This window comes from Calliopsis andreniformis, chromosome 6 (assembly GCF_051401765.1).
Source record: "Calliopsis andreniformis isolate RMS-2024a chromosome 6, iyCalAndr_principal, whole genome shotgun sequence".
Lineage (NCBI taxonomy): Eukaryota > Metazoa > Arthropoda > Insecta > Hymenoptera > Andrenidae > Calliopsis > Calliopsis andreniformis.
The window spans coordinates 15,621,381-15,636,679 of NC_135067.1; the positions used below are offsets into that span (position 1 = coordinate 15,621,381).

General features: G+C 43.3%; 1 protein-coding gene across 1 annotated transcript in view; it reads left to right on the top strand.

Annotated features, from left to right (window-relative positions):
- Positions 1-15,299, top strand: part of LOC143180792 (uncharacterized) — a 280,953-nt gene that overhangs the window by 239,312 nt on the left and 26,342 nt on the right. Inside the window, exon 5 of the mRNA XM_076380754.1 lies at positions 2,351-2,448. Coding sequence (XP_076236869.1) covers positions 2,351-2,448 — 98 coding nt within the window. The remainder of the gene's footprint in view (positions 1-2,350; positions 2,449-15,299) is intronic.

The following is a 15,299-nucleotide window of genomic DNA, read 5'->3' on the forward strand; positions in this document are numbered from 1 at the left end:
GTAAGAAGTTTGAGAATATTCTTATAAAATGTCAATTTTTGTATCTTCGTTAGTTCTATTATTATGTATAATTCATATCAATTATAAATGATTCAGAAATACATAGAGTAAAGGCTTTCGGGGTTCCTTGACATTTTTTAGGGATACAGGAAGGTCGTTCGACAAAGGTGAATTCGCATTGTCTTTAATTAAGGAAAAAATGTAATGTAAACCGAAAACTAGTCGGGTGTTATGAGGACTCCCTGTGGCTTTCCAGCCGCAGGGGTCTCTCGTCCCCACGACCGTAGAGGGTCGGAACAAAGGAAGTTATCGTCGCGGAATTTTTATAGCGGCGGAGAGAAAGAAATGTAAATCAGGTTTTGGTTCGTCTTTGCGTTAAGATGAAGAGGAACGCGAGGGTAGGAACTTGAGACTGTCGCCGGCTTACCGTGGATCGGAAGTGTTGTCGTATAAAACTGAATTAACTGTGCTTCTTCTTCCTCCTTCGCGTACATACCGCTGTCTTATTTATTATAAATATAATCCCGGCATTTCCATGCCTCCCGCTTGTGCACGCGTCGTATTTTATATTTTTTATTTACATCTTAAAGCCGTAATACATGCATTTTTCATGCGCTATGGAAATGCCTTTGGGATAGTGCTCGAAAACTACGGAGCGACGCGTAATTCGTGGAATAAACGAAGAGGGAATTACTTCTCCCGCGAAAGTTGGCCAAAAATGAGACATGAAATTTTCTTCTAGGCAGCTTCGTCTTTGAGATAATTGACACTTGTTTGCAAATGAATTATTTACCACTTGGACAGTTTCAATGCATTTAGTTTTTGACTAATATTTTTAAACGTTTAGAGTTAGAGAATTCATTTATATTACACACTGATTTGTAATAATAGCAATAATGTCACAATTAAGTAACAGACTAGCCCCCTATGTAATCAATAAAAGTGTACGTCATAATCATTGTAAATACGACACTAAGGGAATTGCTGGAAAATACAATTTTTCTACTTTAAATCCTCATTTTATCACCTACAAGAACTAGTGACATTACTCGATCGTTTTCGCGACATTTTTCGCGACCAACCCCTGCGGGTACCCCGCGAGACGAAAAGCATTACGAAAGACAGTCGAGCCATAATAGTGCAACGATCTGCAACTTTATACGTTCCTGATAATCTCTGGTGAAGCAGCGGAACGGTTACAACGCGGCAGTGGTGGATTTATGAAATGGCAATAAAATTTATATGACTCGGTGGCTCGTTAGGGGTGCGGCTCGCTCGTTCAGATTGATGTCAGTGCGAGTCTGGTCCACTTGCTCGGGGCTGCGTTTGTTTCTCTCTACGATTGTCGTAGAACGGTCCTACTGCCATTATTAATCCCTCGGAAATCGCGGGAGGGCTTCAGTCATCGTTCACTCGAGAAAAATATGGCGGTAATATTTCTTTGGACGCGGGCTCGCTCAATTCCGACTGAATTTGTCGGCTCGCGCCGATTCGATTATGCTCGTTGCCACTGCCTTGATTAAGAGACGTCGAAAATGTTTGTAGGAACACGGGACATTTTCTAATTTTGTGAGTTTTTAAATGTATTTTCTATAGAGAAAAAATTCTGAATGATATCTTACTTAATAATTGTTTCAGTAGCGTTACAATGGAGATAAATGTAAGTTTTTGTGTAATAATATGAAAAATGCGTGGAACATGCTTTTTAAAGAAATTGTATATCTAAAAAGAGTGAATCTTAAAAATTAAATTAAGATTAAGTGTGATTTCAGTTGCTTGTCTGACCATTGATAGACTTTTCTACTTGCTCTACTACTACTGATGTTTATGAAAGTACTTCCCGGTGGAAATCCAATAATATGACAAATTCTTGTGCAGGTCGTTCACTTTCTCTTATAAATATAACATTATCGGAGTGACAGATAAGAGGATTATTTCTTTCACATTGGTCTGAAGTAGAAAAGCGAAGATAAGAGAGGGAAAAGGGTGCTTTCGATGAGTCACTTATACAGTAAATCACGCGTATGCCCTGTCGAGCATGATGCCTCGAGGACATATCTGCTCTACCTGTTGCTCAATTCCCCATCGACGACAGCAAGGATCGTGCAAAGAATTCGAAAGGTGCACGAAGGAATGTTTCTTCAGTATTTTTCAATTTGATCGCTCGCATAATCCTCTTTAAAGCGGATCGTCTTGAACCCTGACAAATGTATCCAGCAATTTCACAGTGTACCATACCCTTGACTAAAGTACTATACTGTCACACTATTTTCAGAAAATATTAGAAGGTACTCATTTAAAAATTCGTAGATAAGTGTCCATCAGCTCTGACATGATCTTTTTGTTACAGGTGAATGACCGAGTCAGGTCGCCAGGAACATCAAGATGTCTACCAAGCACGATGTCCCTCTCAATTTCACCTTCGAGCCCTGAGGAACCTGTCACGCTGTAAGTACTCATAAATTTACTTATCAAAATTCAAACCAGGTCAGAAGTCAGAGTTAAAGAAAATCGCGTCTCTCAGAAGCTCCCCAGATTTTTCCACGTCAGAAATCTGACATGACTCACTTTCCCAAGCCCTACGCTCTCCTCTCGACGTGCCCTTTAAGCTCTAATGATTCCTTAACATCCCGAACGCGAGAATACCATATTTCGTTGGCGTAACAATTCGCAGGAGCCCGAAACATCAAGGGACCTCGCAATCTGCGGCTCCCTTTCTATAAACCCGTCGAAAAAGCCACTCAGACAAATTAGTCCCCGGCGTTTCTCCAGCGGGAAAGAACGTTTCCGCGTAGACTCTGTTCTTGCAGTGGTTCTGGCTCGGTGTCGCGGCCCACCACTCTGGTGGCATCGTCGCCGCGGGACGAGGGGGGACGATATTTATGCCAGTTTTTTATTGCGCTTTAGCCCGAGAGCAGAATGGAAACAATATGTTACCCGGTCGGGTAAGGGGGCGCGCGAACTTCTTGTAGGTGGCCCCGGTCTGCTACCTACCTAACGTTAATACTAACGCCTCCGCCGTGACTGCTCGCCCTACCCAGCGTCATGATTTTAAATGAACAGCCCCCGTTTCACCCCCGTCGCCACGAGGGATATCGAGCGCAAAGTGTGCCGCGCGATCCAGCTTCCATTCTGCTCTGGAATCGATTCTTGTTACACTTTTCATGGGGTGATCGTGAGTCATTGTCAGCGTATTTCAGTCGCGAACTTGAGGAAACTTTGATTTAAGTGGAGTTAGGGAGATATCATTTGAGGTAATGCTTGATTCGATCACAGTCCACTGAAGAATAAGGAAGAAAATATGTCGTCATTAAGAAGATCTAGTTAATATTAGAATTAGGTAGCTGACTCATATATGGGTCATGAAACTATAAATATGTTAAGCATGGTACTAGTAGTAACGTGGATTACTTCGATAAACACTTCCTATGATACTTTAAGTATTTAGAGCAGGGATTAGAGTTGTGATTGTGGGTGTATTAGAGATTGTCTGTTCTTCTAACATTCTTCTTATTGATCTGTCTTGCTGCATTATATTATTTTTTTAAGTAAATATCGTGAAGCGATTGATTAAAGTTTTCGAGTGATATCGAGGAAAGTGGTGGCTAGTAAAATTTGAATCTCTACGAGCGAACGATTGCCGACAGTTATGCCTAGAAAAGTACGGCCGAAAAAAGGAAAGAAGAAGGGTAGGGGGCCTGGGGTCTCGAGAGTCATCGGATAAGTGCATATCGATTTCTCCCAATTGGCGAGGGTTGGACGGTGGTAAGATCGAGGCGAATGGGAAAAAAGAAGGCGGTAAAAAGGGCAAAGGCTATAAGTAACGGACCGTCTGGTGGAAAGCTCTCGAAGGCGAACAGTGATTTAGAGAAATTAAAACTTTAATTCATGTTCGAGTTCGCGGGGGGTAGGCCCGCCCTCTCCTTTCCACCCTCTGGTATCACTCGAGCCTGTGACATTCTGAGCTCCCCTGTTGATCGACCAGAATTCACTGTGGGCATAAATTAACGCTCACAACGACGGGATTGTTGTTCATTTTTTACTTACTCCCCCTTTTCAAATTTATCAGAGAAAGAAATTAATGCATCATATTTAATATTCTTCATCTTTGATAGAAGCATTTTAAAATAAAATGACAAAAATTGATACACTTTCAAAAATAGGAGGCTTTTATTTAAAAAATAGGAGTAGCAATAGAGAAATTAGTCACTCTCCTAAATTATAAATCTTAAATTCAGTAGAAAATGAAGAATGCATCTTGAAAATACCATTTCCAATATTTTCCAAAGTTCTTGCTTCTAAAAGTCGTCTATCTTATCCTTTGAGTGCATTTTCTTTCTACACGGAACTGAAGAGTCAGCAGATCTGACAAATACGAGGGGTGTTAGTAGCAGAGGGTAAGGAAGCAACAAATATTCCAAATTCGATCGACCGTATCCAAATAGTGGACACAATTATTGTTGTCTTGATTTAAGGGCGGCATGCATTTTAAAGAACGACCATACTGGATGGCTCTACATGGCCTCTATTTGTGCGGGGGACGGATAAAAATTCAGCATCCTCCAATAAAGCGACATCCTATACATTCAGAGCACCATCACGCCGCTGGACAGATTTTATTCTCAGAAAGACCCCCCACAGATATTCGGCTCTTTTTTATTCAGAATACAACATAGAAGTTATTCACGTTCAACAGATTTATATGACACATCCGATGCCTGTAATAAAATCCAAACATGTAAAGTACATCTTTGAAAGAGCAGGCAATAATTATACAATTCTGATACAGTAGATTCTTAATCAAATCTGCAAAATAATGAAGTCTCATAATAATCCACAGAAAAACATTTGTTTAAAATTAGCTCTAATAGATCCCATTTATGTAACCCTAGAACTTCATTCTACAGTCAAAAAATTAATCAATTGAGATATTTGCAGTATCAAAAATAGAATATACACATCAGGCTATAAATCTAAATTTTGGAAAGATAGGTACCGCTGTAACATTCACGAGCCATCGTGTGGGATGTAGAATATGAGAAAGGACGCCCTTCACTTCCCTCTCCCCTCGTTGCCCGTTGTCCCTCTCGTTGAGCTTTTCTCTCAGCTTCTCTCCTTCCTTCACTCTCTCATCCTGCCCGCCTCTGTCTGCATTTTCCTTCTCCGTTTTCAGGACGGCCTACGTCTCCAATAAATTCCCATCACCATCCTCAGATACGCCTTCGCTGAGTAAATCATACCATAAGTGAATCCGAATTGAATTCAATGAGTAAATATGGCGGTCGAATAATGAAAGCCAACCACGGAACCATTCGTTACCGTGAAAGAGAGATTCCGCAGAAATTTGAAATTTACTTTGACGTTACAGCTGGTATACAACGTGTTCTAGTTCCCTGGCCGAACTTTGCTAACAGTTACCGCGATTAACATTTCGTTTGAGCTTAATTAAATCGCTCTGGTGTATCATAATTAACTGTTTTCTGCGTAGTGATCGTTAATTGCGGGCTTGTAACAGTAGAATTTAAATTGGTCCATTTTTTGGCTTAATATTACCGTTTATGTACTTCTGTAAATTTAAATCGTCTTCAATTATCTTACTCGCGGATTTACTGGATATCATAAAGTTTTCTTTAAGAGAGTTCTATAAGTAGCAAAAACTTTGAAAGTAGTACTCGTTCGGCATATAACTGTGATAATTTATTTTTCCCTTTGATCTGTGCAGTATCATTCTGAAAAGATATACCAAACGCATGAAAGGATAACTTAGATGATTTTCTTCTTAATACCCTGCACGAAATGATAATTCATCGGTATACCGACGTTGCTAATTTAAAAGCAATTCTCTGTCCTCTCCGCTGCGCTTTCACCCTTCACCCCCAGTCATCTTTTACGGCACATCATCGAGGAGCAATACATGTAAATCGCGAGGGTACACAATGCCTCGTCCACGTTCGTCTATGTGTCTGCGCGTAGACGTTAGTCAAGAAGCGGCGGTTGGGTGGAAATGCATAAATACATGAACCACGTCGGAGGGAAAGGGGGACGGGGACAAGCTTGGCCCGCATATGCCTCCGAGCGTGTTGTACCTCCTAGAGGCGTAATAACGCGTGGATACGTGGCCCCTCTTCTCGCGAAAATGCGGCCTTTCAGAATGCTGTGGTTTCCTCCCTCTTGGAAAAAATACTGCGATTTCGGCACCGACCTCGAAAGTCTGCCCTGCATGAGAAGTAAATGGGAATTCCGGTCTTTTCGGTATCTCGTAGATGTTTGTGGCAAACATGGGGGAAAAGAGCCTATTAAAGGGTTAAATAACTTTAAAGAGAATATTGGCAAATGTGCTGCATCAGTTTGGTAGTGGAATATGCCCCGTCTGTAACCAGACACGCGATTAGTAGTATGAGTGCAGTCTATAGTCAGACTTCTAGTATAATGAGTAGTAGAAAATTCAGAGTAAAATTTTATCTTCAGCTTTGAATTACAGTTACAAATTTTTCAAATTTTCAAATTTTCAAACTTTCAAATTTTCAAATTTTCAAATTTTCAAATATTCAAATATTCAAATATTCAAATATTCAAATTTTCAAATCTTTAAATTTCGAAAACAAACTGTCAATAAATAATTAATTCTATACCCAGAATCTTTATCAATATTATATTTAGAACTTCTGAAGACCTAGGGAACTGAGAAGACCAAAAGCACTAAAATTTCAGGTCTCGTCATAGGCAGTACCCTGGCCACAACAATTTTCACAGCGATGTAATTAACCTTGCAAGTATGTGAAATATCTCAAGAAACACGCTGACCACATTAATCTTGCCCGTCCGTTCTGGCATACTTTAACCAACGTCGACAGCTAGACTTTATCGTCCCACGTAAATAACCCAAAACCTGTGTAGAACCTACTAACACTAGGAAATCAGGGTCCTCTCCTAAGCATGAAATTCTATGGAACCTCATTTACCACATATTAATATCTCATAAATTCTTGAATACTTTCTAAAATCTCTACAGATCCTTTCCTCAAATACAAATCACAATCTCATCACTGCATACAATCATTCCAAAAACTCTCAACTGCTCCAAGTATAAACTATCAACCTCTCTGACTCATTCCACATCGCATCAAATCCACCCCCAAAATTCTCATATAATCAAAGGCTTCCTTCTTCCTCTGCCACACGATCCAGCAGTCGACCGCGCTTCTAATCGCCAACCTAAAAAGGCAGAGCTTCAGCAAAGACCTCAGCGCAACTGACTCGAGCCGCTTACTTACAAGTCGAGCATCGAGGATGAGTCTGCAGGAATTAGAGGGACGAGATTCGCATTCCCGCATTACTGTCACGCGAGTAATTAAGCGCGTGCCGCGAAAGAGGAACAAAGACGAACGTCGGTGCACAGGGAGAAGGAAAATAGACGAGAAGGTGGCGGAAGGGTTGCTATAGGTTTGCTGGTTGTTGCTGTTGCCTCGCGCTCGGCGTCGTCTCTGCTTCTCCCTGACGGCGTTGCGCGATTCGCAGCCAACAGGAGAAACCAGAGCTAATAAAAGCCCACAATTACCTCCGGTTCGAGCCATTTGTCTTGACGGGCGTCTCATGCCCGATATAATTCACCCTGGCAACAACACATTGTTGCCTAATGAGGTGTAAAACATTCCGAGATATCTGGCTGTCTGGCTGCTCGCGCGACGGTCCCCGTTTCCGGTACGCTGATCCGCGATACGATCGCTGCTCCTCTATCCACGATATTCTTCTCTCAGCTCACTTTTACCCCCTGGACTCTCGCTTCGGAGCCACCGACATTGGCTGTCGTACAAATTATGCCGTCTGACGGAGAAGGATGCACAGGGTTTCATTAGGTCCAGGTTCAATATGTGAGGGATGTGTGTTTCCCTGGAACGATGATTTGCTCAATTGTCTGAATATAGGGTGATATAGAGGATGATGATTGATTGTGCCTTAAATGTTTTGTACGTCAGCAATATAAATAATGTAGTATTAATACCATTGTAGCTTAACAAAAATGTACTGTTATTTATAAATTCAGGAAAGTGATAAAAGTGTGGTGAAATTATCGAAAATGATAAGAAATGTCAGAAATTGGACAAAAATCTGAGAAATTTCTAATGCTGTACAAAATCATCGTTAAATTATCCTGATCCACATATGGGTCATAAGACTGTGATCATAGGAAAGGTAAAGTAAAGAATGTCTCGTTATTTTTCCTCAAGTAGGTCATGCCTGTTTCAACCAACTTATATTCTATTTAATTCCTCTATCGATTTAAAGTTTCGCAAAAATGAAGCCCAGTAAGTCCCTTTGATGGGCAGTGTTTGTATCCCAGGACGATAAAGCAGCCAGACTCCTTTCTCGACCATCGAGTACACACGGAACGTGCTCTGTCAATTCGATTTAACCGAGGGGATGTGCTACGTGCCCTTTTCACCCCGGTCCCCTTTTGTCTTTATTTCTTCGGGCCGGCAGTGATTTGCTGCGATAAAGCCGCATCGACAGGCGACGCACGTGTATCGCGTGTCGAAGGACACGCTCGACGCTCCCACACGGGCCCTTTCGAGGAACGTGGCCGTAGGAAAAGCGAAGAAGGTTATGATATATTTGTAATCACGTTACCCGATACGTGCCCTTCCGTTACAACTGCTCCCCGTAACAAACTGCTGTTGGACCTTTTTTTCACTTTATGGCCGCGTGCACGCACGTATAACACTTCGTGGCACGGAATAAGAGAGAGCCAAAGAACTCTGCGTTCTTCGTATATTTCTACTTGAAAGAGGGCGAGAGAGACCGAGAACTGTCGTAAACGAGATTTGTACGTGGTGTTCGACTTACAGGAGGCTCTGAATTGTGTTCTTAAGGACAGTATTATTCGACAAATTTTGAATAATAAAAATCACTATATTTTTATAAAAAATTCTAGTATATCACTCTGAAATCTTTGACCTAAGAAAGGAGTATACTCTGGTTAGAAATTCGTGAGATATCTCAGGAAGACTACCCAATCACATAGGCTTAGTAAACCAAATAAAAGTTTTTCAAACTACAGCGACCTATAATTCACATATGTACATTAAAATTATCAGAGATACAAAACTTCCTCTCAACTCAGAGCAAGAAGGTCACATATTTCTAAAAAAAAATTGCAGCTACCCCACAAATTTACTAAAAAATTTCCTAAAAACTTTCCATTCGTATAGCTCTAGCGAATGTCATAAATTGTCTTCCACCGTGCAACTGCAGACATAAGAAATCATTTTGACTTGAAAAATAAAGTCAGCCGAAGCGAAATAAAAGAGAAAGAAATGAAGCATCGCGGAGGACCCGTAGTTATGGCTTTTTCGAAATGACCGGTTCATTTATTCATGAGATGCGCCAGGCGAAAAACTTTTGTGACACCGGAAACAGCGAAGGGCGCATCGTTCGAATTCATCGACACACACGGCCACACATAATTCCGACGGCGAGAGCCTCGACAAAAGGGGGCTCTCGAGTTTTAAGGGTCGTCATCAGTGCAAGCCCATGAGGCTTGAGAAATTGCATCGTAATCCAAGAACACCGCGAAAGCGGGACTGGTTTTCGGCAAGGCAATTCCAACAAGCCGTAACAATCTGGCGGCGTCGACGGAGGCATATTATTATAGTCGTATCTCGGACAGTTTATTCCAGGTTCGTTTCAGGATTTACTGCCCTCCGCGTTTTACAGTAAGAACTCTTCCCTCTGACGTTAGTTTTCACCGCGTTTCCCTTCCAGATGCCTCTGTTCTTATATAAACCGGCATAATGAAATTGTCAATCATAAGTTACGGACCTCTCTGGGTAGCATGTCGCTAGAGGTACTTCTCATTATACGTGGTGTCCTAAAACGTGTGATATAACTTCAAAAAAAAAATGTATAAAAATTCTGTCTCTCAAAAGCGAAGTTTCTCTGCAAAATTATGTATCTCACGAGCCCTGAATACTTATCATGTATCCTTTTTCTAAACTGTGTCACATATTTTGTATCGCCCTATATAATTCATTAAGGCTACGATCAATATCGTTCGTATTTTCTTCTTATAGACCAGAGTGTCTTTAATTAATATTGCATTTCGGTTACAGTGGTTCGATACTCTGTCTCAACTCGCCATCGAGTTATGACTGGTCTCCCAACAGTATTTGCTGAACGTAAATGGGAAAAGTGTATAACAGCCCTTGAGGTGGATTCGAACGTGCACAATATTGCCATAAGCATAAGAAGGATACACGTGCTGGTACTTGTCACTATGACATTATCGATCCAATGGCTCGGTCCGTCGTCGGTTGGTCCGAGCACGGTCCCTTCTTACCACCCCCCTTCCCTCTTTACCCTTCTCTGTACATACCCGACTTTGCAACCCCCTCCGTGCAACCCTTTAGGGTCGCGTTCCTCGTAGATATCAGTGTGAAGCTTACAGACCCGTCCTTTCCGATTTCTCTCGTGCAGGATCCCAGAAATATTGGAGCATATGTACAAACTTTTCTGCCCGACGGTTTTACATGCCTTCGCGATTTCATATTTTAATCTCGTGGAATTTTATGCAGCTATTTAGTGGCGGGGAATATGGAAATAATTATTTGAAGGAGAATGAGTACTAGAATTATTCAAATATTTTCGAGGAGAATAATTCGAGAAACTTATTTAATGATAATTAAGTATGAAACGTGTTTCACAAAGTTAAAGTGCTAAATTCTAAGAACTAGAGATATATAGTGAAAGGCTGAAATACAGCTGAAATTATGTGTCTGAGTATTTTATGATATGGAAGTATCGAAATTGGGTAAGCAATAACTGAACTAATATTTTGTTTGAATAGAAAATGTACAGTTTCATGCACAGTATATTTATATTAATATCCATTAATCGCAAACTCGAGGACTCGTTGCCAAAAGGCTCTTCCCACACTTCCGATGCATTCTTCCGCAAAGAATCACTCGTTTCGCGATCGCGCCACCAATAACAGAGCGCCTCGTATAAATCGGCGGAAAAGAGCAGCGTCGTCCGAGTTCCTGACGGTGGCGTCGACGTAACTGCGAAAATTTGCGCCCGCCTACTCCGACCTCCCTATAAATCAGTTGAAATTTGTTATGCGCGGCACGCAGATGGTTTTGTTATATGAAAATATGTGCCGCGTAGGGATGGCGTAAGTATCCCTCGGTAAAACACATCCCTTATACCCCACACCCTCGACAGGGCCGTCTCGCCCCGCTCCTTACCCCAGACAGGCCCGAGGCGTCATGCTGTTCTGCGCTCTCTTTAATTACGCCCCGAAACCGGGACGCGTGACGTATTGCCGTATGCTGAAAGGGACAAAAAAGCCTACGCTTTCGACCGTGCCTGTTGATCCAATGGCTGATCTCTTAATCGAGCCAAGAGCTGGCCTGTGACATCCGACAATTTTCAAAAATTACCATCATCTCGACTCTTCTTCTCCAACACCAGAAGAATTCAGAAATGATAGGAATGACCTGACAACGAGGGTCCAGTGAAACCATTTTAGCTGCCGTAAGAACACTCAGAAGTTCCTGGAATAAGGGACCATATTTCCCACTTAGAGTGAGCAGTAGCTGGACGGAGGAGGACAACGACGCAAGGTCTGCAGAAGAACAGGGTCCAGCGATGGAAGAGCCACTTAAAGCGCTGGCTCCGGCAGCGCTAAATATTTGATCAGAATTCGATTGGTTTAAAACGTCAGTCTGCGAGGCCAGGCCACGGAGGAGGAAAGAGGAAAAGAAAGGGAAGAGGGCAAAGTGGTTGACGTAAGGGTGGATAGTTGGCAAAGGGACGAGGTATTCCCCGGAGCCGAGCGGTGGAGCGGTGTCCAGCTGTCCCAGTCACAGCGTTCTCTTCCTTTGGTTTCCGCCGATGCCAGGACACGAGTCCGCTTTAAAATCTTCTCTCGGAGTCCGGCACAGGGGTGGCTCGACAGGGAACAACGGCAGCATCACGGAATCCCCTTGGAAATAAAGCCAATTCGTTAGGTTTCTCGGGCAGGAATCGGGCTCAGTAGAATGCCACTGTCTATGGTCAGACAATAGCGCTCTTTAATCCTTCTGTGTTAAATAAGAGTTCTCAACACTCCTATTCGAGGTGGTTCAACTATTTTACTGTTTAGCAACTTTTTAATTACCTTGGCTGGTTATATTTATTTGAAAATTTTGATATTAGGTATTTTTAAAAATTGTAGGTTTGTGTGATGTCAGTTTAAAAAAAATTTTGTGGGCATCTTTGACGTCACCTTTTTTATCATAATTTGTAGCTTATATTGAAGGTTTCAATTTCATCAAAATTGCGTTAATTTTACCAAGTGTATGTGGCACTTAACCAATGTTTAAGAAAAGCCAGGGGAAAACGGAAAGACTGGGCCGCAGAATTCACGCGAATCCATGTGGTGCCAAGTGGGGTGCATTAGCCAAGTTCCCCATTATCCACGCGTGAGAAACCCCTAAATTATCCGGCATTCGCCTAGCGGCGGCCTCTTCCACCCTTGAACGTCGGCGAGAAAAAGATGTACGAGTTCCTTTCGCGAGAACACCCTCGGCGGGTGTTCAGACGGCGCAGGAGTAATGATAATAATTCTGACGCATTTGGGGTACATTAACATATATTTTATTAAATAAATAGAACAGTGCTTAATACTAATTCTCAAAATAATAATCATATATCTATGAAGATAAATCGAAGATACCATTTCTAAAGTTTCACGCAATTTTACCATTTTACAATCAGGTATTCCTGAAAAGATACAGAAATTCTAAGACAGAGCTCCAATAAAACCGCTAAGAACACCGTGATCCGTCGGTGGTTTATCTAATTGGAATTGTCGAGGGCTCGAAGAAGGACCAGCCTCGAGCAGGGTATGAGAGACAAGGAGAGTGGGAGCACCTAAAGAAGCATCGGTAAGGCGGGGGTGTGTAAGTTTGGGCTATCTCTAAGAGCACAGTTCCAAGGAGACTCCTTTAGACTCTAGTGACGTGACGTCGCCTAATACTCTAATCCCTTCAGAGGAGGCACCATCGTCCGCTCTAGAGCCCAGTGTTCTTGGGTAACCATCCCCACCTCCACGGGCGCTACTTGCTAATTAATTGACGAGTACGGATTTTGAGGTGTCGAGAATCTTCGCGTCTGTTTAGAGAGAGGACCGTTATCTACTGGCGCAGGCTTGACAGTAACTGTGTCATCCCAGGACCGAATACTTCCAATGACTCTGCCGTTTAACAGCCGTATTAGCAAGGTAAATTAAATGGAGCACCTCGGAAGAACTTTTTCCTGGCTTTCTCTGTTACGATGAAGCGGCTACTGGTCCAGGCAGAGACTTTAACAGCAGACGGGTGACCTTTTTCCTGCGAAAACGAAACTAATCTTTTCGCGATACGTCCACGAACGCAGGCACTCGGCCTGAGAGAAGGGCTGCTTTCTAATTATTCCCCACAGGCCATAAGGGATGACACGTAATTGGAGGGTGGACGAGGAAGCATTGATCCCTAACTGGAAGGGATTCTGACTGTTCCTTGCTCCTCTTCCGCCCGCTTCCACCATCCTCTCGCTCGTCCTCCACGCCGACAACAGACTGCTGGACCGATAAGCACTGGCTAGCAAAGAAAAGTGATAATGTCTTAAGCCGTCGATGCGATTTAACTTCCGATTTTGGGGCACATTCTCTTCCCGCGGCCCTTGCTAGGAGTTTAGAGCGACTAAACCCGAGCTACCGCGGTCTGAGGATGGGCTTGGGGTTTAAGGAAAGCCCTCTCGCTACCGAGATCCTTGGAAGCTTCGCTAAGCGCCGACGCTGATCCTGCTCTTCTTCTTCCTGCGCCGCCTCTTGGAACCTGGGTTTATCTAATTCGAGTTGTACGTTCCCGCTATCGCTCCCAACCGTACGAGCAGATCGAGGGATGTCTGGCGATTGAAAGTATAAACATTCTCGTGGCTGTTTGGAAGACAGACATTTTTAAGGATTTTTTAAGACCTCAGGGCCAGCATAATTAATGTTCTCAACGTTCGTTACTTGACCAGAGAAACATAAGTAGTCAAAAATTATGGAGAAAGATACTAATTCCAGATAATAATTCTTTGTTACTAAAATTTCGTATTTCTTAAAAGTAACAAAATAATTTACAAACCGATCTGAATAAAATCATATCAACGATACAACTATCCACCTAAACGCAATATCCAGGAGAGAAAGAAGTGCACTTTGAGCCCACTTCTTGTAAACCCAATAGAAGCCCGTAGAGAAGAGCCACCGCTTGCATAATCAAAGTTAAATACCAACAGTGGTCACACAGCGCGTTCGCTGCTGATTTTAATTTAATTTGACTTTCCTCGTTACGCGACGGATGTCACAACAAACGTCGAGGAAAAGGCAGAAAACACGGAGGTCTCCGGGAACCAACGTTGCCAGAACTCTTAAGGCAGCAAAGAGGACCAGGTAGCACAGGTACGCATAGGTAGAACGAAAAAGAGAGGGGGGGAGAGAGACAGAGAAAGAGAGAGAGAGAGAGAGAGAGAGAAAGAGGGGGAGAGAGAGAGGTCAGAGAAGGGGAAGGGGTATGGAAGTTGAGACGTGGACGACTATAAACGAACACAGAGGTGTACGGCGCACGTACCCCAACACACTGAACAGGCTGATGTGCATCCAGGGGCCGTGTTCCTTTCTGTGCGATCGCAGGCGATGGGGGTGGTAAGGTGAATAAGGGGACGTGCTGAGAGGCCGGGAATCGCGTTTCAGCTAAGCTGAAAGGGGTGGACAGTGCGCAGAACCCGCCCCCACTTTTCGCGGCGAAGCAGAAGCTGCCGGTTGCCCGCGCAAGTCTCCATCCCCTCCGCGCGCCTCTGGAAGATCGCCACCCCCGCACCGACTTAAACATAGCACAGTAGCTCACGAGCACCCCGCCTGGAAGGGCTCTCCGCGCACTTGCGAGACGCAAAGTCCGTCCATACGTATCGGCGAGTCGACGAGCACGCGTGACACTGGTGCGTGAAACACGCGCGCGCGCTTGCGTGCCGCGTCATGGTACGTGCACCGACGATCGGTTCGACGGCTATCGGATCGATCCTAAGAGAAAGTTGAACCGACAGAGAGAGTGTTGTTTAATCGAAGGAAATATAAAGATATATACGTTCGCTGGCATCTGTTCATTCGGAGATTTGGAACGGCTGGACTGGATGGAACGGGTCCTGGGACTTGGGGCGATGTCCGCGATGGACCTCCGCTGTTCTCAGGTGAAGTTTTTTCGAAAGACTGGGGTACTTTAGGCTTTGAATGCACG